The sequence below is a fragment of the Elgaria multicarinata genome, chromosome 3, assembly GCF_023053635.1.
Source record: "Elgaria multicarinata webbii isolate HBS135686 ecotype San Diego chromosome 3, rElgMul1.1.pri, whole genome shotgun sequence".
Classification (NCBI taxonomy): Eukaryota; Metazoa; Chordata; class Lepidosauria; order Squamata; family Anguidae; genus Elgaria; species Elgaria multicarinata.
Window position 1 is genome coordinate 146,406,114 of NC_086173.1, and position 21,662 is coordinate 146,427,775.

The 21,662-nt window shown below is 44.1% G+C and overlaps 1 protein-coding gene across 3 annotated transcripts; it reads left to right on the forward strand.

The window, feature by feature from the left end:
• Window positions 1-2,543: 2,543 nt before the first annotated feature.
• On the forward strand, window positions 2,544-21,042 carry LOC134395949 (zinc finger protein 239-like). 3 transcript variants are annotated; one of them, XR_010025236.1, is made up of 4 exons: window positions 2,544-2,713; window positions 2,860-2,904; window positions 8,174-9,462; window positions 19,362-21,042. XR_010025236.1 is itself a non-coding variant. In XM_063122234.1 (3 exons), the coding sequence occupies exon 3, from the start codon at window positions 8,185-8,187 to the stop codon at window positions 9,292-9,294; it is 1,110 nt and encodes a 369-aa protein (XP_062978304.1). In that variant the 5' UTR covers window positions 2,544-2,713; window positions 2,860-2,904; window positions 8,174-8,184; the 3' UTR covers window positions 9,295-9,958. The 3 variants fall into 3 exon arrangements, 1 of the variants encoding a protein (XP_062978304.1); XR_010025237.1 differs by having other exon boundaries at window positions 8,177-9,462; XM_063122234.1 differs by lacking the exon at window positions 19,362-21,042 and having other exon boundaries at window positions 8,174-9,958.
• Window positions 21,043-21,662: the final 620 nt, after the last annotated feature.

Consider the following 21,662-nt stretch of genomic DNA (forward strand, 5'->3'; position numbering starts at 1 on the left):
TTAAGCCTAGAGGTATTCCCAGTTGGGAACACAGTTTGCCTTTCTAAAGATGGCTGTATTTGCCCACATCCATTTGTCTTTTAAGTACCACAAGGAAAAGGTCAAGCTGGGTTTGAGTGAAGGGTCAGATCCATACTTGTAGTGGGCCCACAGAAATCAATGGGACCTGAGTTAGCCATGACTAACTTGTCTCATTGATTTTAGTAGCGCTACTCTTAAGTATGGCTAAATCTGGATACAACTTGCATTCATAGCTACTAGCTGCTCCTGCTTTCCACTTCAGCCACGCTGGACAACACAAACTACTTAATGCTCATGATTCTTGTCCTAGTTTAGGACAAATGTCTCCTTGCTCTGATCTCAGGTATCAAACTATCTTGAAGAGCAACTCTTGTATGTGTGAAATCCTACTGCTAATGCAATCATATGTGGAGTGATTAACACGTCTTTTTGTTGTAACGTTTTTGCATTTTCTCTAAGCCAACAGTGGGAGATGGGACATGCTTTTGAATAATCCACTGTGACACAATGTCCATCAGACTGCTGGTAACAGCAGTAGTTTCCTGGAATTATTTAAATGGCTATTGTTGACAGGACAAAAAGCTTTATATTGTGTATTTTTCAAGAATATTAGTCAAGGTTTATGAAGATGGATAAATACTTCCCCTTCCATGAAATGGTTCAAAGTATGTACTTGGTTTGCAATAAAGAGGGAATACTCTATAAACCTCTCCTGCACATGCCCCACTGGAAGGGATGGGAGGTAGGCAAGAACTGATGCCACCTTGCTCAAATCCAATTCCAATGGTGCTTGTGCCCAGTGTATGTCGGCTTGGTGCAACTTCATATGATGTCCTTGGTACTGTATCCCGGCCTTCTGCAGCTTGGTGCTCTCCAGGTGTGTTGGAACCGCATCTCCCATAATTCCCAGCTGGCCAATGCTGGATGGAAATTATGGGTGTTTCAGTCTAACACATCTGGAGGGCACCAGGCTGGGCAAGCCTGCTGTATCTGAACCCTCCCTTTCCTGCGGCAGCCTGAATATTTTGGAGCCTCTGCGGAAAATAATTCAGTAGTCTGCCTATATTTTTCCAAACATATTTATTTGATCTCAAGCCATGTGTGCCTCTTCTGTGGCGAGTGATTGTACTTGCACTTGTGTGTCCAACAATAAACTTCCTTTTAAGTGGAAATATCTGTGAATGTCTCTGTAGCACAGTGGAAAGAATCTTTCCAGGCTGCACCCCATGGCTTCTCTCAGGTGATTCAATAAGGACTAGGTCTCCTCTTAAGGATTTTTTTGGGTACTTTTTTGGGGTACTTTTGTACTTCAGGGTTTCCCCAAGACACAAGAGGGCTCCCCAAACTGGGGTTTCCCTAAGTGGGTTATGCCATTTTGGCTACATACGAATCTACACTCAGAATGAGTTTGCTATTGGTATATAGCAGGTATGCAGGGTATCATTTTATGTAGGTGGATTTGGTTGCCAGTTGGGGTAAGCCTCTGCTACCTCCAGTAACAGAGGCAGTATGCTGATGTACACCAGTTGCTGGGTGACATGGGTGGGAGGGTGCTGTACTGGTGTCTCGTTTGTGGTTCCCTGTTCCAACTGCTATTTGGCCACTGTGTGAACAGAATGCTGGACTAGATGGACCCTTGGTCTGATCCATCAGGGCGCCTCTTATATTATGTGGGTACTTGTAATATGGAATGATATGATATGTTCCAGTTGCACAGACTCCATGGGTCCAGCGAACAGACAAATCTGGGACTTGGGTTCACCACTCTGCCACTGACAGCCATCCAGCTATAAGTTTGTGATGAAGTTGGAGCTAACCACACCGTAGGATACCATACCATCACATCCATATTGCCTCAATAATGTGTCTTTTAACAACTGTAATTTCCTGGCATTTTGGAGCTTGAGTGGACATGGGAAACCCTTAACAGCCTTCCTCAACCTGGGGCGCTCCAGATGTGTTGGACTACAACTCCCAGAATGCCCCAGCCAGCTGGCTGGGGCATTCTGGGAGATGCAGCCCAACACATCTGGAGCGCCCCAGGTTGAGGAAGGCTGCAATACAACATATTAAACCAAAAGGTTTTTTGTTAGATGAGTACAACACATACACAAAAGAGAGAGAGAGAGACTTGGAATAGGGAATTGTAAATAGTGAAATCAGAAGGAATTGAAATGCAGATAGAACAGACAGTGATAATTATCTCATTTATAGTGGATGTTCACAACATAGTTGGTCGGCGATCCCACGGATCTCCCATTCTTGCATTTTTATTAGTAAAGAAAATATGTGATCCTTGCTGGGCGGGGATTTAGAGAGCAAGTATATTGCCTTCAGCCACCAGGGGACTCTGCTGTTTACGCAGCACACCTTCGCCCTCGCCCGACGCCCCCGTTCCCTGTCTCGGCGCCGCTGCGGAGTTTTCCTAAGTCAAGTGCTGGAGTAGATCAGACCCGGAAGTTAATTCTGCGCCGTGCTTTTGCACGGAAATGTCGCCCAATGGCTCCAACTCCGTCCAGGGGTAAGGAGCTCCAGCGGAGTCCTCAGTTCTTGAGCCGGGAGTTTCCCCCCAAAACGCTGGGGGAGGAGGAAGTAATTTTCTTCCACCCATTTCCCTGAAGGGTGGATGTGTTCTCTCTCCGTCTCCCAAGAGCTGCAGCTGCAACTATTAACACACACAAACAAGTTCCAGGTAGGTCAATATTTTTTGTTCAAAAATACAAGCTGCGAATGGGGGAACAGGAGCATCCCGATTCTATTATATGGGGTGCTGATATAATCTGAGGCATATAGCTGAATTATTATGAATAATAATTTTTGTTATGAATTCTTTTACAGCACCTTGAAGGGTCTGTTGTGCCTAAACGGTGCTGAATGAAACAGGTAATCCGTAAACTTAGCATGTATAACAGCCTCCTTTCAGTTGTCCCTATTTTCTTGGACTTGACTGCGGTCAATCGTCCCGTCCCCCCGTATTTTTTGAAAGAACTTAAGAGCCCTGCTGGATCAGACCGAGGGTCCATCTAGTCCAGCACTCTGTTCACACGGTGACCACTCAGTTGTCGACCAGGGACCCACAAAGCTGGACGTGGTGCAACAGTACCCTCCCGCCCATGTTCCCCTGCAACTGGTGCAAAGGGTGGATAAAAATCGATGATTTGTGTTAACAAATTTGATTATTTAATGTTAAAGCAGATTTTAATGTTTAGTTTTTTTAAAAAAATGGACAGGGCAATCTTATGGGAGTTGGAGAGGGAGAACCGACCCGAGAGCTTCGGCTATTGGGCGGTATAGAAATGTAATACATAAATAAATAAATAAATCCAAGACGGAGGAGCAGCCAAAGTCCTGGTAGGCACAGAGTGGGAAGGTGGACAGTAACTTGGTGGTATTTATCCAGGGTTTTCCCACCCCCACTCCAAATTTCCCCTCCCACTAGTCACCATTCCCCCCATTCTGGGGCATGTCAGGGTGAATGGGCAGGGCTTTGGATATGGTGGATCCAGTGCCTCCCCCTGATCTGCTCCTGGCATGCCCCCCTTTTGCCATTCCCAATGTCAGTGCATCAAGGTTGGCAGAGGTTTCTGCGCCCACAACAGGGGAGGCTTGTGTGAGGAGACCTCCTGTGCCAACAGACCTGTCTGTCTCTGCAGGCAGAAAGGGAGATCTACTCTGTCCCATGGTCCCTCGGACACTCTTCAGAATCCTTTTGATTGCAACTGAGTTTCTTCTTCAATAATAACAAGTTAATATTAAATAATCTGAATATATAGGCTGACCATATGAAAAGGAGGACAGGGCTCCTGTGTCTTTAACGGTTGTGAAGAAAAGGGAATTTCAGCAGGTCTCATTTGTATGCATGCAGCACCTGGTGAAATTTCCTCTTCATCACAACATTTAAAGCTGCAGGAGCCCTGTCCTATTTTGTATCTGATCACACTAGCATAGCTGCAGCTTTAACTGTTGTGATGAAGAGGGAATTTCACCAGGTGCTGAATGCAAACAAATGACTTCTGCTAAAATTCCCTTTTCTATACAACTGTTAAAGATACAGGATCCCTGTCCTCCTTTTTATATAGTCATGCTATGAATATAAGCATGTTCATCTCTAAATCGAATCAATGCCACTACTCCCCTTTCGTCTGGATCTGTTTAAAAATACTATATAGGCAGTATTGGGGTTGGGGAAAGAGCCAAACAAAAGGGAAGTACCCTGGGCAAGTTGATTACCAGTCTTAACAGCCCTAAACGGCCGCCTCTCCCTATATATGGTGGCCTGAGATTTGAGATCCGTTGGAGGAGCCCTCCTCTGCAAACCACCAGTACGAAACATACACTATGGTGGGACATGGGAGAGAGCTTTCTCCATTGTGGCACCCCAGCTGTGGAATGCCCTCCCCTTGGAGGCCCGACTGGTGCCAGCACTGGTTTCATTTCAGCACCAAGTTAAGACATGGCTTTTTAACAAAGCCTTTGATGGTTAAATTCACCAAGCCTGTACATGGTTTTAATTAGTTTTAAAGTTTTTAAATTCTATACTGGTTTTAGCTTGTTAATGGTTTAATTTGTTTTTAGCTGTGTATATTTATTGTTTTATATTGTTTGTATGATTTTATCTGTACACTGCCCTGAGATCCTTGTGCTATAGGGCGGGATACAAATGTTTTAATAAATCAATAATAAATAACAGGGCGGCCTCCCTTGTCAAATCTCACCAAAACAGTAATTACATGTAGCACTGCACCCAAGGGTGGGGATCTCCACCAGGCCATCATAGGTAACAGTATTTATGCAAATCCTTGGTGGTTGGCAACTCTTTGGGTATATGCTAGGGCATGCTGGCTGAGGCATGGCTGGCTGGGGCATGCTGAGAGTTGTAGGATTTTTTCCCCTGAACATGTTTAGGATCGCACCCTTAATGATCTTTTACTGATAGACATTTAAGGATGCTTCAGGACATGCTGAATTTCTCAGCATGTGACTAGAGTTACATGTCAAGAAAATGTGCATTCTTGAGTGTTTCTATAGAATCCCATGTTTCTGAGCATGTTCTGGTTAGATGCTGTAGCAATCATTGAATGTAGTTCTAAAAAGCCTCAAATGAGGAAAACCCATCACATGTAGCAGAACAATGTGAGGGTTATGCCATCTATGTCTCTTCCTTCCTTCCTTCCTTCCTTCCTTTCTTTCTGAACAACTTTGAGGTCTATAGAACTCACTGCCACAGTTTTAAACAACGTTTCCAAAGAGACCTCATTGTCAGGGACTGCTGCCTTATCTATAAAACCCTTAACTGCTGTCACCAAAAAGAAACTTCCGTGGTGTAGAGAAGAAATTGACATCACCACTAGAGACAACCTTTCAAAATGAAAAAAAAATAAGGTATTTATTAAGGAGAATTATTTACAAAAGGGAATAAAATTTTATTCTTCAAATAATTGATTGAGATTGCTTAAAAGTACTTAAATTAAATATGTTTGGGTTATCATTCCTAATAGAAGAGCAAGGATTCCACAGCTCAATAGCTTTTTCTTCAGAGAAGCTTTCCCTAAACTTTACCCCAGTTAATTCCTCGTAAACAGGAACAGATGCTATATACCAGTCTTCCTCTGCCTCCTGTTCTTCCTGTTTCTTCTGGCTTCTAGCATGATTCAGATGTTTCAGGGACTGCCTGCTGAAGTTCCTTCTTAAAAATTGGAACCAAAAATGTATTATGTATAACTTGGTTTGCTCATAAAATTATAATGGTTGGCATATTAAGTTTAGAAATTTAGTTTATTCAGACAATAATTACAAATTTTACAAATAATTACAAATTTTAGGTGTAAATGATCATTTTATGAGCAAACCAAGTTATACATAATACGTTTTATGTCTCTAAAGTAACAAAGAGACTTAGATCTGTAAACAAAACTAAAAATATATATGCATATTTTCCATTTTTGACACGCACACAAAAATTCTGGAAAAAGGGGTTCTCTTGCTCCCAATGGCTTGACAATTTCCAGAAATTTTACATCTTTAGACATGTACAGGATTGCATTATTAACTTCACAAACTGTCAGTGCTGCTGGTCATAACAAATACCCCCCACCCACCCATGGGAATATTATCAAGACATTCTGGAGGTGAAAAAAAGGGAACTGTGCAAAGCATCTATGCAAGGCCTGGTTGTCAGAATAAAACAACAGTGTAAACCATCTATATGTAATTGTACATTAACATGGTTTAATGGTGAGATGTATGCCATTCTTTAGGGAATATATGAAGAAATCTCCGTGGAAAACCTGGATTTCTATCAAGTTTATTTTTCCCTCCTGATTTATAGCTTTGAATCAAATGGCCTTGGTTTGAATCAATCCACTGTAAGCCTGTGTGCACCAGTTGCTGGGGAACATGGGTTCATCCCTGGCTGAAGGCTGGTTGGCCACTGTGCGAACAGAGTGCTGGACTAGGTGGAGCCTTGGTCTGATCCAGCGTGGCTCTTCTTATGTTCTTATGTTCACCCTGTGGATTGCACTTTTTGTTGAAATTCTGTTAGTTGCTAGAGTTTTCCTATGAAGCAAGAGCAAGCAACCTGTTTGGGCCCATGGTAGGGTGACCATATGAAAAGGAGGACAGGGTTCCTGTGACTTTAACAGTTCCATAGAAAAGGGAATTCAGCAGGTATCATTTGTAAATATGGAGAAACTGGGGAAATTCCCTCTTCATCACAACAGTTAAAGCTGCAGGAGCTATACTAGAGTGACCAGGTTCAAAAGAGGGCAGGGCACCTGCAGCTTTAACTGTTGTGATGAAGAGGAAATTTCATCAGGTTCCCCATATATACAAATGACACCTGCTGAAATTCCCTTTTCAATACAACTGTTAAAGATACAGGAACTTTGTCCTCCTTTTCATATGGTCACCCTAGCCCATGGGCACCGCCACAAAATGGGCCCTCTGCTGAAGGAAGCATCACCCTGAAGCCGCCCACCATCTTCTCTTCCTAAGAATGTCTCTGAGCCCCATATGGGGCCCAGAGGCACTTATGGGGAAAGATGGGAGTTTCCCGAGGCCCTTACTTTGATTTTAAGCAATCCCAGCTGCCAGTAAGACATTTATTATTATTATTATTATTATTATTATTATTAAAAGTAGGAGGGGTAGGGAAGCCAAGAAAGTTGTCCGATGGTGTAACGGTGCCCGTGGCGGCATGGCGCCATGTTGCCTACCCCCTGCCACACACAACATGGCTACCAACCTCCGTCTATAACAGTTTGAACTGTTTTGATTTGAACCTCCGTCTCCCAAAATCATGTCCGCTGGATCACTTGGGCCTTTACTCCCATGGATCACCTTGATCACACTGTCGCCATAGGACTAAGAAAAGACTAACACCACAGCCACCATTTGGGTGGCAGGGCCTTAACGCAGATAAGGGATGTTGCCCTATCAATGCATCTCTGGGGTGCATGCCCAGGCATCAGTTCCCACTCAAATGCCTACATTTGGTTGAAACCCTGAAGTACTAACCCGTTGGTTGTTCCTCCCTGAGTCAGCAGCCCTGGGCAGAACAGATGCAAGAAGTAGCAACTAATCAGGGCTTGAATTGGTCTTTCTGCAAGTTTTAAAATCTCTTCATTGGCTACCGATTAGTTTTGGTTATTACCTTTAAAGCCCTACATGGTTTGGGTCCAGGCTACCTGCGGGATCGCCTTTTCTTGTACAATCCGCCCCGCGCACTCAGGTCCTTTGGAAAGAATCTACTTCAGCTAGTACAAACCAGATTAACAACTGTTACTCAGAGGACCTTCTCTTCTGCTGCTCCCAGACTGTGGAATGGCCTGCCGGAGGAAATTCGTCAACTTGACGGTCTTTTAGAATTTAAAAAAGCAATAAAGAGTGATCTATTCTGGCAGGCCTATCCAGTGAAATTTTAGAATGTTTTAAAGATGTTTTAATTATGTATGGTATGTTTTTAATCAATTTTTAATGTGTATTTTATATCATGTTTTTATACTGTTTGTTTTATACTTGGAATGGTTTTAGTTTTTTATGAACCGCCCAAGGAGCTTCGGCTGTTGGGCGGTATAAAAATGCAATAAATAATAATAATAATAATCTGGGATATAGAGCTTACTATCTGTTACATAGCTGTTTTGTATTCCAGCAGTTATTGGGATGGCGATGGAGATCAAGGCGGAGACTCTCTCACAGGCAGACCCTAAAATAGTGAATCGCCTGTGGTGGAATGTATCCCAAGACTGTGACCACCACAACACTTGTGAGATTTGGAAGGAGCAGGAGAAGCAGAAGCCCTCGATCAAAATTGAGGACATCAAGGGGTTGGAAGATTTCACGGCGCCCGAAGAAAACCTTGCACAAGAGGATGAAAAGCCATGCGTTCATCAGCACCCGGGACTCGTTACACATGAGACGATCTGCACAGAAGAGAGCCCCTTTAGGTGCGACGCGTGTGGGAAATGCTTTGGGGATAATTCCCATCTGATCAGGCATCAGAGAATCCACACCGGGGAGAAACCGTACCAATGCGGCGACTGTGGGAAAAGCTTCAATCAGAACTCACACCTCCTCCTCCACAGGAAGGTCCACTCGGGGGAGAAGCCCTGCCACTGCGAAGATTGCGGGAAAAGTTTTGTGACCATTTGGGCTCTCATCAAACACCAGAAAATCCACATGGAGGAGAAGCCCTTTCGGTGTGCGCAGTGCGGAAAGACTTTCCGCCAGAATTCGCACCTGGTGATCCACGAGAGGATCCACTCGGGGGAAAAGCCTTGCCCTTGCCCCGAATGTGGTAAATGCTTTGGAGACACGTCGGCCCTTATCAAACATCAGAGAACCCACTCGGGAGAGAAGCCCTACACCTGCCCACATTGCGAACGAGGCTTTGGCCAGAACTCTCACCTCCTTCAGCATCTGAAGATGCACACGGGGGAGAAAGGCTACTGCTGCGGCGAATGCGACAAAAGCTTCAGCCAGAAGGCTCAACTGATTGTTCACCAGAGAGTCCACTCGGGGGAGAAGCCATATAAATGCTCCCACTGCGGCAGGTCTTTCAATCGCAGCTCCAACCTTATTTCACACGAACGAACCCACAGCGGAGAAAAACCTTACAAATGCCCCGATTGTGGGAAATGCTTCAGTAGGAGCTCCAATGTCCTTGTGCATCAGAGAATCCACAACGGGGAGAAACCCTTCAAGTGTCCTTCCTGTGGGAAGAGTTTCCGGCGTAACTCTCACCTGATGGTCCATCAGAGACTCCATCACTGAGGCTTTCCCAAGGGATCTGTGTGCACATGTGTCTACGTATCTCTCGGTATATCTGCTGTGGTCCATTCAACAGAGCTGAACTCTTCTTTCCAGGATCCTGCAGGGAACACGCTCTCCCCTGGTTATCTGAAGTCCTAGTAAGGATGGTTCTAGGCATGGCTACTAGAGGTAAGCCCCATGGAGTTCAAGTCAGGGCTTATTCCCAAATTAGTGGGTAAAACTGCAATCCTATGCCCACTTACTTGGGAGTGAGCCCCATTGAACTCAGTGGGATTTACTTTCAAGTAAACGCACACAGGATTGCCCAGTTAAAAAAATTGAATTCAAATTTCTAATCAAGGCAAAAACATATATAATAGAATCACCAGATTTTAAGAGTTAGAAGGGATCTCGTAGGTCATCTAACCCAAATCTACCTGCTCAACGAAGGATTATTAGCCTTCAAAAATACTGTATTTATTATTGCTAGGTGCAACCTAATTGAAGACATTTTAATCAATGAATCCTATGAGTTTGGGTTAATTCATCGATTTAAGGCAAAATTCTAAGCATGTTTAGACAGTGGGGGAAAGTCCTATAACTCCCAGCATTCCCAAGCCAGCACTGTACATCTGATCTCGGTGCTTGCCATCTGCATTTTTTAAAAATAAGAATTTGTACTTTAAAATGTACACACACACACACACACACACACACACACACACACACAGAGGCACCTTTTAACTAACCACAAGTATTTTAAGGTGCAATCCTATGCATGAAAAGACAGGAAAAAAACTCCTACATGCATAGGATTGTGCCCTAAGGAGTAGATGCATAGGATTGTGCCCTAAGGATCCCCCCACATTTAGGGGGATTTAGGGCACAATCCTCTGCATGTTTAGACAGAAAAAAGTCCTACAATTCCCTACATTCCCCAGCTACCCATGTATAGGATTGTGCCCTTAATCTGTTAACCCAGTGGTTCACAACCTTTTTTGCTCCATTCCCCCATTTCACCATTGTTCAGAATATAGTTACCCCCTTCCCAAGACAGTCTAACTCAAAAGGTGCTTTCCAAATAATATGCATTTAATATTGAAAATCTTTTATTTTTTTCTATATTAGTCCCATTTAAAGGGGCAACGCAAAGCATGGCCCCTTTTACATTCTCAGCTCCCATGCTTTGCGTTGCCCCTTTAAATGGGAAGCTTGAAACTTCTAGGATTGCGAGGGAGGGAGGGAAAAGAGAGCAAAGGCCTGGCTTTTGCAGACGACATGACACTTTTCTGGGACGTTTTTAATAACGTGTAGGAAGATATAATCTACAGGACATCATACTTTGCTGAATAGTGGTCCCAATTCCCCCCCCTGGAACCCTAAAATTCCCCCTAGTTGAGAACCCATGTGTTAACCAAACCAATTAATTTGATGTTGCAGGATCCTGGCAAATTATCTGCATAATCTTGCAGATGAATCTTTCATCTTACTTGGCTCTAGCTATAACCCCATAAAGAGTTTTGAAAGATGCATCCAAATCTTCAGATTTTTTTCTGCTGGTATGTTCACAGGGAAAGGGCACACACCTAACCACCTCCTGGAATGTCATGATGCTTCATTTTCTATCTTGAGCTCATTAAAAAGGGAAAACTTCCCAGTGATTCGTCTGGACAGGAGTCAACACTGCCCCACTCCCAAGCTACCATTTAAGTTTAAAGCAGAGTCCTCCCCTCACAAGGAATTGTGATTTCCATCTCCATCCCACACTATTTGCCATAGATGCTCATGTTTTTATCTGGTAGTTTCTTTGAGCAGAAGACACGAAAACCGGCAATTGCACAACCAGCTTCTTCATGCTCCCCATTCAAAAACAGCACATTTCATCCCCTGACTTTAGCAAACTAGATCAAACTGAACAAAGGATCTACATATCTATATGGAGAGTAGTTATACATTGAACATTTTATTTATTTATTTATTTATTTCATTTATATCCCATTGTGGAAATTCTGTAGACATAGTATATCTTGACTTCAGGAAGATATTTGACAACATACTCGATATCCTGATTATTTTATTTATTTATTTATTGCATTTATATACTGCCCCATAGAAGCTCTCGGGGCGGTTTACAAAAGGAAGCTAGTTGAATATGGGTTGGATGGCATTTCGACTAGGTGGATCTATAGCTGGCTGGAGAATCGTACTGAAAAATGGCACACCAATGGTTCTTCATCAGACTGGAAGGAGGGATTGAGGGGTGTGTGCTGCAGGGCTTGGTTGTACTCTTCAACATTTGTATTAATGACTTGGAGGAAGAGGTGAATATAGGGGTGGGGGAATGCTTAACAAATTTACTGATGACACAAAATTGGATGGGATAGCAAATAACTTAGAAGACACAAACAATATTCAAAAAGACCGTGATAGGTTAGAAACTGGGCAGAAAATAATAGAATGCAATTTAACAGAGACATATGCAATGTTCTTTTTCCACAGGTATAAGTTGGGGAATACTTGGCTTGGCAATAGTACTTGGAGTTGTAGTCAATCCCAAACTGAATATAAGCCAGAAGTGTGATGTGGCTGCAAAAAAAAACAAATGCAATTTTAGTTGCATCAGTAGAAATATACATAGTTTGAAAATCACAGGAACTGATACTTCCACTCTACTCTGCACTGGTCAGAGCTCACCTCAAATACTGTGTCCAGTTTTGGACACACACTTTAACAAGAATTCAGATAAATTGGAAAGAGTTCAGAGGAGGGCAACAAAGGTGAAATTAAGTCCTAGAGGAAAGATGGAAGGAACTGGGTATGTTTAGCCTTGAAAAGAGAAGACTGTGAGAGATATGATATACTTTCAAGTACCTAAAGGGTTGTCAACATGAAAGAGGGCCCCAACCTCTTCTCTATTATCCGAGACTGTAGGACACAAAATAACAGGCTTAAGCTGCAGGAAGGCAGCAGGAGAAACTTCCCAATGTTGAAAACAGTCAGGCAATCAAACCAACAGTCTAGGGAGGCGGAGGGCTCTTCATTGCTGAGGTATTCAAGCAGAGACTGGACAACCATCTCTCAAGGATGCTTGAAACCAGATTCCTGCGCTGAGCAGGAGGTTGGACTCCATGGCGTAAATGGCCCCTTCTAATTAGAAAAATCCATGGATGCCAAAGCTATCAATGGCCAATAGTCATGATGACTATATGCTGCCTCCAGGATCTGAGTCAGTATGTCTCTGAATTACCAGTTATTGGGGAACATCAGCAGGAGGTTGCTGTTCCCCTTATGTCCTGCTTGTGGGCTTCCCAGAGGCATCTGGTTGGCCACTATGGAAATGGAATGCTTGTCTAGATGGGCTTTTGGTTTCATTCATAAAGGTTCTTCTGTGCTCCAACTTAAGTTTCTAGCATCCATCAGTTCAAACAAATTCACTCTTTGTCCCACTCTCATACTGGTCTTCATCTAGAGTCCATTGGGTTGTATCCAATGAATGGGTCAAGTTAGTTGTGACTAAGTTAAGTCTCATGCATTTCAACGGTTCGGTTCTAAGTAGGACTAACATGGGATACAGCCTTTAAGGCATTCCAAAGCCATGGGTGCCTATATGTTTCCAACGCAGTCAGAAGAGTGCGTGGCTTTGGCAGGCAGAGCCAGGGGACAAAGTTAGGCCCAGCAGCCTCCCTCATGCATTATTTGAGTGCATGTGGAGGTGTTATGGGGCCTTTCTTAATGCCTTTATCCAATCCCCAAACTAAACAAACTTCCAGTGTGCCTGTGCTCTTATGTTCTAAATAGCAGAATCCTAAATTCCAACAGCGAACCAGGTTCTCCTGAATGTCGATCCTTAAGTAGCCAACAGCGGCACCAGCCATGCTCAAGAGGGAGATGTGAGCAGGCTTGGGGGAACCCCAATCTCTGCAGCATTACAAATATTGTGCGGGGGGAGAAAGCAATGGCAGTGGCGGAGGTGGGAGGAACCCCAAGCAACTCAAGGAGTACTGATCTTGCGGAGTAAGGGCCGTAACTGGTGGAGTGGAATGGATTCTCCTGGAAACGGGCATGGCTGGCTGGAACCGTGAACAGGAGCACTCCATGCTGAGCCCCACTTCTATTAATAGATAAGTCTGAACCCAGAAAGCTTTTATGCCCTCGTGAAACATTTGGAAGGCGGTATGTGCGTGGCCTATACAAGCTTGAGCCGATTTAACGTCCACCCCCTATACATTGCCTGCTCGACATTCCTCCCTCCCCGCTGAAGCCCGAGAAACAAGGCCGGTCTGGGATGCCCCTTATCATTGGCCGGCGCAGCCGCCGCCCCGGGATCTCGCTTTCGGCAGGAAAGGGGCTGGGCAGCCGGGTGGATCCACCCTGGAGTTGGGATTGCGGAACCGAAAGGGAGGCTGAGGCCGAGAGAGACCGGAGCGGAGGCCAACCACTCCGGTAAATAATCTCTCCTCTTGCTCGCTTCGCTTGTCTGCTGCTGCTGCGCCGCCGCCTCCGTTCTTCTTGCTTTTCTCCGAAGAATTCTTCCCGTCTTCTTTCTCCCTCATCCCAGGCCCGCAAGCCAGCCTTAAATGTTCGCGAGGGCGAGCTAAAAGGGAGGTAGCTCATTGGTTTGCAGGCCTTTTAAAAACAAATTTTGTGAACTTTTTTTTTTAATGGTTAAAAAAATGTAGGGGAGGCAGAAATGGTTTTAGGGGTGCAGCCCCCCTTTCCCTGTGGCTATAGGCCTACCCCACCCCACCCCACCCACGCGCGCGCTTGCACACTTTCTCCTTTCTAGCCAGCGTCTAGGCACGTGCTTGATTACTTTGGGTACAAATCAGCAATTCAACTACTGCTGAATATTTCCATCAGTCCAACAATGGTGAGTGGGGAGAAAGAAGGAGGCGGACAAACCGCGAATGCAAACAAACCGTGAGTTGCTAAGAGAAGGGCTGGGGAAAGATTCAAAGTTTAGTGCTATTTTCTGCAAGGATCTTGGAAGCAGAGGTAATTACTGAGAGAGAGAAGCTGTGAGAATTTGTTTGATTTTACAAAGGATCTAATTTTCTAAAATGTGCGGGGGGAGCATGATAACCTTGCAAGATAAACCTCTAAATTCGCCGATTACAAAACCCAATTTCTACCGTTACAAAACTGGGCCTACTTTCAATATTTAATATGCATGCATTTTTCCCCCTCTTAGTTTGCTTCGCATTCACAGGCTTTTTTCCTTCTCTTCTTCAAGCGCCATAAACAACATCGCATCCTCGTAGTCCGCATTCATTTGAATAAATTTACAACCCTCGACAGAATATTTACAATCACCAAAATGTATTAAGGATCCCCATTCTTTAATAGGCGTTCACTGACTGGGTGAGAACAGAGTAGTTAACTTGAATAAAGAGGTAACTCATCTGGGGTACATGATCTGGAGTATATATCCAATACTGTGCTCACTTAAGTGTTCATGGTTGCCCTCCTTGATCCCATCAGAAAGTTACTCTGATAATGTTCAGATTACATGACTACAGGTAGCAATAACTAGCAAGTTCCCAATCTTAAAGTGTATTTTAAACATTGCTTTGCAGTACCCCCATCTGAGTCCCTGTCCTTTCCATCCCCCTTCCCTGCCTCCTTAATCCTAACTCCTGATTTTTTTTTTATTTTTACCCTGCAAACTTATTTTTTTATTCCCAACTCTTCTGATATTTATTGCATTTCTATATGGCTTTCTAGAAACAGACAAAGCAGTTGACAAAAGTTCAAAAAACAAAAATAATAAATAGATACATAGTAAAATGTTTAAAAAAAGCACCTTAGAAACAATTTATAAAGCAAAATTAAAAAGATGCACCATGACCCTCTTCCTGAATGCAGACAGAGTGAGGATCAATTGTAACGCCAGTGGGAGTGCGTTCCAGAGGTTGGGAGCAATACAGGAGAAAGCTGTGCATTTTGGACCAATTCTGGACACTTCAAAGGTAGCCCCACCTAGAGTGTAGTTCAGTAATCTGACCATGATGTAATCAAGACATGGAGAATTGTTGCCAAATCAGTGACTCAGGAATAGCTGCAACTGGTGCGCTAGATGGAGATGTGCAAATGCACTCCTTGCCACTGCTGCCACTTGAAGATCTAGGGACAGTGCTGGATCCAGGAGCTCGCCCAAGTGATAAACCTGCTCTTTCAGGGGGAGCAAAATCCCAGCCAAAACAGGCTGAATCTCAGCCCTTCACTGAGCCTTTCTAATGACCAACAGCACCTCTGTCTTTTCTGGATTTAATCTCAGCTTGTTCATCTTGACCCAGCACACAAGATGTAGTGATGGCCACCATTTTGGATGGCTTTAAAAGGCAGTTGGATAAATTCTTGGAGGAGAAGGCTATCAATGGCTACTAGTCCTGATGGTTATGTGCTACCTCCAGTATCTGAGGCAGTAAGCCTGTGTGCACCAGTTGCTGGGGAACATGGGTGAGAGGGTGCTGTTGCACTACGTCCTGCTTCATTGGTCCTTGGTCGACAGCTGGTTGGCCACTATGTGAACAGAGTGCTGGACTAGATGGACGCTCGGTCTGATCCAACAGGGCCCTTCTTATCACAGTGTTCAATGAAATCAGCATATGGATGGCATCTCACTCCCAAACTCCAGGTATGGAGTTTCATGTAGATGTTAAATAATGTAAGGGGCAGAACAGAACCTTGTAGGACACCAGAAACCAGAAGTGGGGAACCTAAGGCCTAGGGGCCAAATCTGGCCTTCCAGCTCTTTAGATTTTTTCCAGCAGGCCATATCCCTATTTCCTGGACCCACCTTCTTTCACCCAACAATCAAGCATTTGGTGGCTTCCCAGGTTTGTGCATTTTTTTGCCCATACTAAAAGGTTGAAGGCTTTGTTACAGGCAATAAGAGTTTTAAGCTACAATACATAGGACGGAGTGGTTGGCTGCAGCCATTTTGCCTTTGGCTCCATCCCTTTACGCACAGACCTGCCTACCACTGGAATACAGCCTCCGAGAGCTCCTCCAGAATTTAATTCAGCCCACGAAGAGGCTCCCCATCTCTTCCATAGACCAGGGCCAAGGAGTAGTCCCCCAACACCACCTTCTCCACATGACCTGATAGGAAGGGCTGGAAGCACTGGAGTACAGTGCCTCCAAGGCCTGGCCCTGCCAGACAGTCCAGGAGATTACCGTGGTCAATGGTATCAAAAGCTGCCAAGAGGTCCACAAGAACTTGTAGGACCGTATTCTCCTCTTCCAGTTCCCTGGTGACCAAAGCAATCTTAGTCCCTTATTCCATCCAAAGACCTGAGAGAGATGAATCCAATATCATCCAGATGTATCTGGAGTTGTGGGGCCAACACCTTAACCTTCTTGATCACCTCCGCCAAGAGTGTAATATTTGAAACTGACATCCAGCTTCCCAAATCTATTGGGTCAAGGGAAGGTTTCTTTAATAGAGGTATTCTTAGTACTTCCTTGAGGGAAGAATGGACAAACCTCTCCTGCGAGGGACAGTCATTCATTACTTCTCTTAGCCAGGTGCCCAGGATGGGCAAAGGTCAAGCAGACAAGTGGTAGCTCTCACCTCTCCAGACATCTTGTCCACCTCCTCAATATGCACAAGCTTGAAAAAATCTACCATTGTACCCAAGTCCCTTGTTTGTTGCTATCACACTCCAAAGAGAAATTTTGTTTATTGCGTTAACAACAAAATCCCACTCTCCTTCAAAACAAGCCAGAATGGCTTACAACCCCTCCCTTTTTAAGAAAACAGATTGTAATAATAAAAATATAATTACAAATAATAAAAACAGTGGCATAAAGCAGCTGTGGCACAAGGTTCCTTGTGTGCATGCTGGGCCTACAGTTGAGGCTAATAATGGCTTGTTTTCCTGAGGTATCAACTCCGGAGGGTGTGTGTGGCATTAAACCACTGTAATCTCCTGCTGCTCCCAGACACAGCATTGGGAATGAGCAGGAAGTTCTCACTGGCCATTAAATGCCCTCTGGCAGAACCAGCAGGAAGTCCTTCCCCTTCCACCCTTCTCAGAAAGCATGTGGCTCTCACCTGTCAGGGAGATGTGTTGCCACCACCTTAGCAACAATGCTGTGCCGGTCCCTCTGACTTCCTGTCCCAGCTGATCCTGCCCCCCCCCGTTACCCCAGTAACGGCTCAGCAGGTGCTGTTGTGGCCATGAGCAGGTTTCCTATGGCATCCACCACCGCCATTATTGTTGCGGCCTATTGCTCCTGCTTCTGGCTGTGTTGAAGTAAGGCCCAACTGCTAGTCTAGTCAAGCTTCTTTACATGGACTGGGAATGAGACACCATTTTGTCGTTCGCCTCAGGCAGAAAAATGTCTTGGGCTGGACCTGAACAGCAAATTAAGGAAGGAGAGCAACACAAACACAGAAGAGAAAATTGAACCACCAGCTGACAAGAAAAGCTGCTCAGAAAAGCCTGGACCTGGCATCTAAAAAATGTTCAGTTTTGGGGCTAAGCGATTCGTGCTATAACAGAAAATGTCCTGCCTCAGATGTCAAACAAAGCACTGGGGGAGGAACTTACTAAGGAACACTGTCCTCCAGATACCTAAGTCTCAAGGTGTTTAGGGATTTAAAGGCAAGAACCCACACCTTGAATTGGGCTTGGAAACAAACATATCTAGTGTAGATCACATAGGGGTGATAAGTTCAAACTGCTCTACTCCGGACAACAACCTGGAAAATGTATCAGTTATCAGTTACCCCTTGTTATATTCACAATCAACTGATTCCCCTATAGTTTTGATGCATGATTCTAAGTCGGGGATATCAACCACCTTGAACTCAGGCGACAGCTCTCTCAGGATGATTTTGAGCTGAAAAAATTGGGGAGACCTCCAAATGAAGTGTAATAACGGGTGACTTCAATTATAAATGCATATTCCAGTCATGACAGAGGTTAAATTTATTGATGACCTGAACAACTGTGTCCCTGAACAGGTGGGCATGGAGCAAACCGGGGGGGGGGGGGGGGCGGTGACCCTGTATTGAATCCTAAGTAGTACAAGATGTAAATGTTGTTGAACCAGTTGGAAACACTGACTATGGTGCTATCAGATTTAATATATATTTGATTGAAAAATTGCAAATGAAGTCCAATATAGTTACATGTGACTTCAAAAGAGGAAACTTCTCTAAAATGAAGGAACTGGTAAAAAGGAAGTTGAAAGGGGCAGTGAAGAGAGTTAAATCCCTTAAAAATGCTTGGAGGTTACTCAAAGCCAGAATAACAGAAGCTCAGCTAGAATGTATACTACAGGTTTAGAAAGATAGCACCAAGTCCAAAAGATTACCCGCATGGTTACAAGCAGGGTCAAGGTTTCTTTTAGAGAAAAGAAGGCTTCCTCCCGAAAATAAGTCTTGCCCAAATGAAGAAAACAAAGGGAACACAAGCTTGCACAAAAGAAGTGCAAGCAGACAATAACAGATGCAAAAAAGAGTTTTGATGAGCCTATTGCAACAATAAAGAATTATTTCACTATATCCGAAGCAGGAAACCGGCTAGGGAGGCAGATTATTTATTTATTTATTTATTTGTTACCCACCTCTCCCTCTGGATCGAGGCAGGGTACAACAGTTGGACCATTGCATGAGAATGGAGGTAAAGGAGTAGGAGAGTGCGAATTGTTGAATGAATTCTTTTCATCTGTCCTCGCTGCAGAAAATAAAGGACAGGTACTGGGCCCAAATAGTATCCGTCCTAGAGTTTTTAAAGAGCTCAAATATGAAATTGCTGCTCATCTACCAAAAATATGCAACATGTCCCTAACATCAGCCTCTGTACCACAGGACTGAAGAATGACCAATGTAACACAATTTTTTAAAAAGCAGACTGGGAAATTACAGGCTGGTTAGCTTAATGTCTGTTCCGGTAAATTGGTCGAAAGCATTATTAAAGATAAAATTACTGGGGAGAGAGAACACAGATCCCTCTGTGTGTCAGGCTATTTTTGAATTCCTGCTTAGTAGCAGGATTAACTTGTATGGAGCATAAGGGAGCATCCAGGTGTACATGGACAGAAGTCACTAATTTTAAGCTATTTTTCATTGACAGCTCTTGACAGCATGAAAGAAGACAGCAACGTGTTTGAGCCCCTCCTGGCTGATGGAGACTACAGTAAGCTCATACCTATACAGAGAACTTCGTACTGGGAGAAATTTTGGGGAATCCTGCCACGAAGCTCTGCAGCATCATGGCTTGACTATGAGAAGAACCTAGAACATGGTGTGTGTGGTTTCTCCCATAAGTCCACTATGACTGAAGCTACTGGACCTCCGGTCCAAAGGAGAACTTTGATTTTGATTCTGTCTCTTCTCACTACTCTTGCCCTTCTTATCTTTGTGGGGCTTCTATTGTGTTTCTTGTACAATTCTCCCCTGTCGAGACAGCAATCTCCAGTTGAAGCTGGGGAGAATGTAACAGCGGCCATCTTGGTTGCACCGAAAAACCTAACAGATGCAACTCTGCTGGAAGCCAAGATGCAAGAACCACCTGGGGGAGCCATGAGCAAATGCTTGGGTGAAGCCATTTCAGAGTTTTCTGTGGAGCCAAACATGGTCAAGAAGAATGCCAGGATGATCCTTTGGTGTAATGGATCAAGGCAAGAGTTCCTGTCAGGAAAAGGAGAAAACCGTATTACAGTGCTCTGGATTGATGGCAAGGTGCGTTACATGCTCGACGAAGCCAGCTCGGAAGTCCATACAGCAAGGCTCGGACGCCGCACGCTGCCGCTGAATATCACCAGCATTTTGCGTGTCCTCCACGATCTGGCCTCCCACAATGGCTCAGAGGAGCTGCAGAGATGCCTCAAGTTGGCTTCAAAGAAATTTCCCAAGGAGCCAAAGAGCGTACGGGACAATGCCAAACTGGAGGTGTCATGCGGAGGGGCGTTTCTGTCCTTCATCTCTGCTGAGGGGCAGAACAAGATTAATGTGTACAGAGAAGGTGCAGATGGGGAGGTTCAGTTTCAGGTTCAAGCAACAGGATTGGCTTGGGTGGACAGGTTAGTGTGGAAGATAGTTTCGTGGTTCTGAGGAGTCAAATATATCATTCTAAAGCATCCCTCTGCTATGGATCTAAATACGCATAGTCCTCAGGATCGCATCATTCCAATATCGCATCCAGCACTTCTTAATCGCATAGTTAATAAATAAGGAATTATTTACAAGTACAGTCAATGCTCTTGTTCAGGGGAGGGGGAACGTCTTATTGGCTGAACAACAATGCCTAATTCATCATAATGTCTAGCATGGAAGAATGGTTAACGGCCCCAAATTTGCATGGCAATCTTTTTCCAGTGCCCATGTGCTCCACTTTCAGTAACTTGTTCTTCTGCCCTTTATTTAGTTTTTTCTTAAATAAACTTTTAAATAAAGTTTTGATTCTCTTACTATTTTTTAAATTTTATTTAAAAGTATTGTAAGCCGCCTTTAGGGATGGAAAGCTAATATTATTAAATACAACTTTAAGCTTATTTTTTCTTCAGCCTGGGATAAATTCCTGCATTGAGCAGGGGGTTGGACTCGATGGCCTTATAGGCCCCTTCCAACTCTACTATTCTATGATTCTATGATATGACAAAATATATATTAGGGCAATAAGACGGGGTTCAACACCAACCACTATTTTCCTCTCACCCCCTCCCCCTTTGTTTACCACGTAGCCTCATGAAGAGTTTCCATAACCTGAAAGTTTGCATTTTATTTTGTGATATTTTGCTTGGTCTAATAAAGCTATGCCCTGTATTTTGGTATTTTACGAATAGCTGGAAACACAGCTGCCTTTGCTTTTTCTGTAACTTGGAGGTATCTTAAAGTCACCCGTAGGCATTTGCAGGGCAAGTATTCACAGAACTGGTAATACTGCTACATAGTATTTATCAGCTCTTGATCAAAGATAAAGACACTTCTTTGCTCAGTGCTCACACCCACACTCGGCACGCTCACAGTTGGCAAGTTTTCCAAGTGGCAATCCAACCCTCAGGCTGGAAAAGTTCCCCACTCCTAATTTGAATAGTACTTTTCACATACACTAAAAATGCTTCACTTATATTGTTTTCAGTAATCTTTACAAGAACCCTGTAAGCAGGTGCGTTTCTGCGGCTGGCAGCAATTCCAGTTCAGCGGGATCCATATTATTCACCAAACTGGGCAACAAGCAGGTAGACTGCAACACACTTCCTTGCCAAGTAATAACAGAATAACTGCACTTCACCTCCATTGCAGTAGGCCTTCGTGTCTTCAGGGCTCATAATACTACAACCCAGGTCATCCTACAAAACTGATTGGTGGGAGATGCAGGGCAGATAAAAGGAAGCACTTCACACTTCGTTAAACTCTGGAATTCGCTTCCACA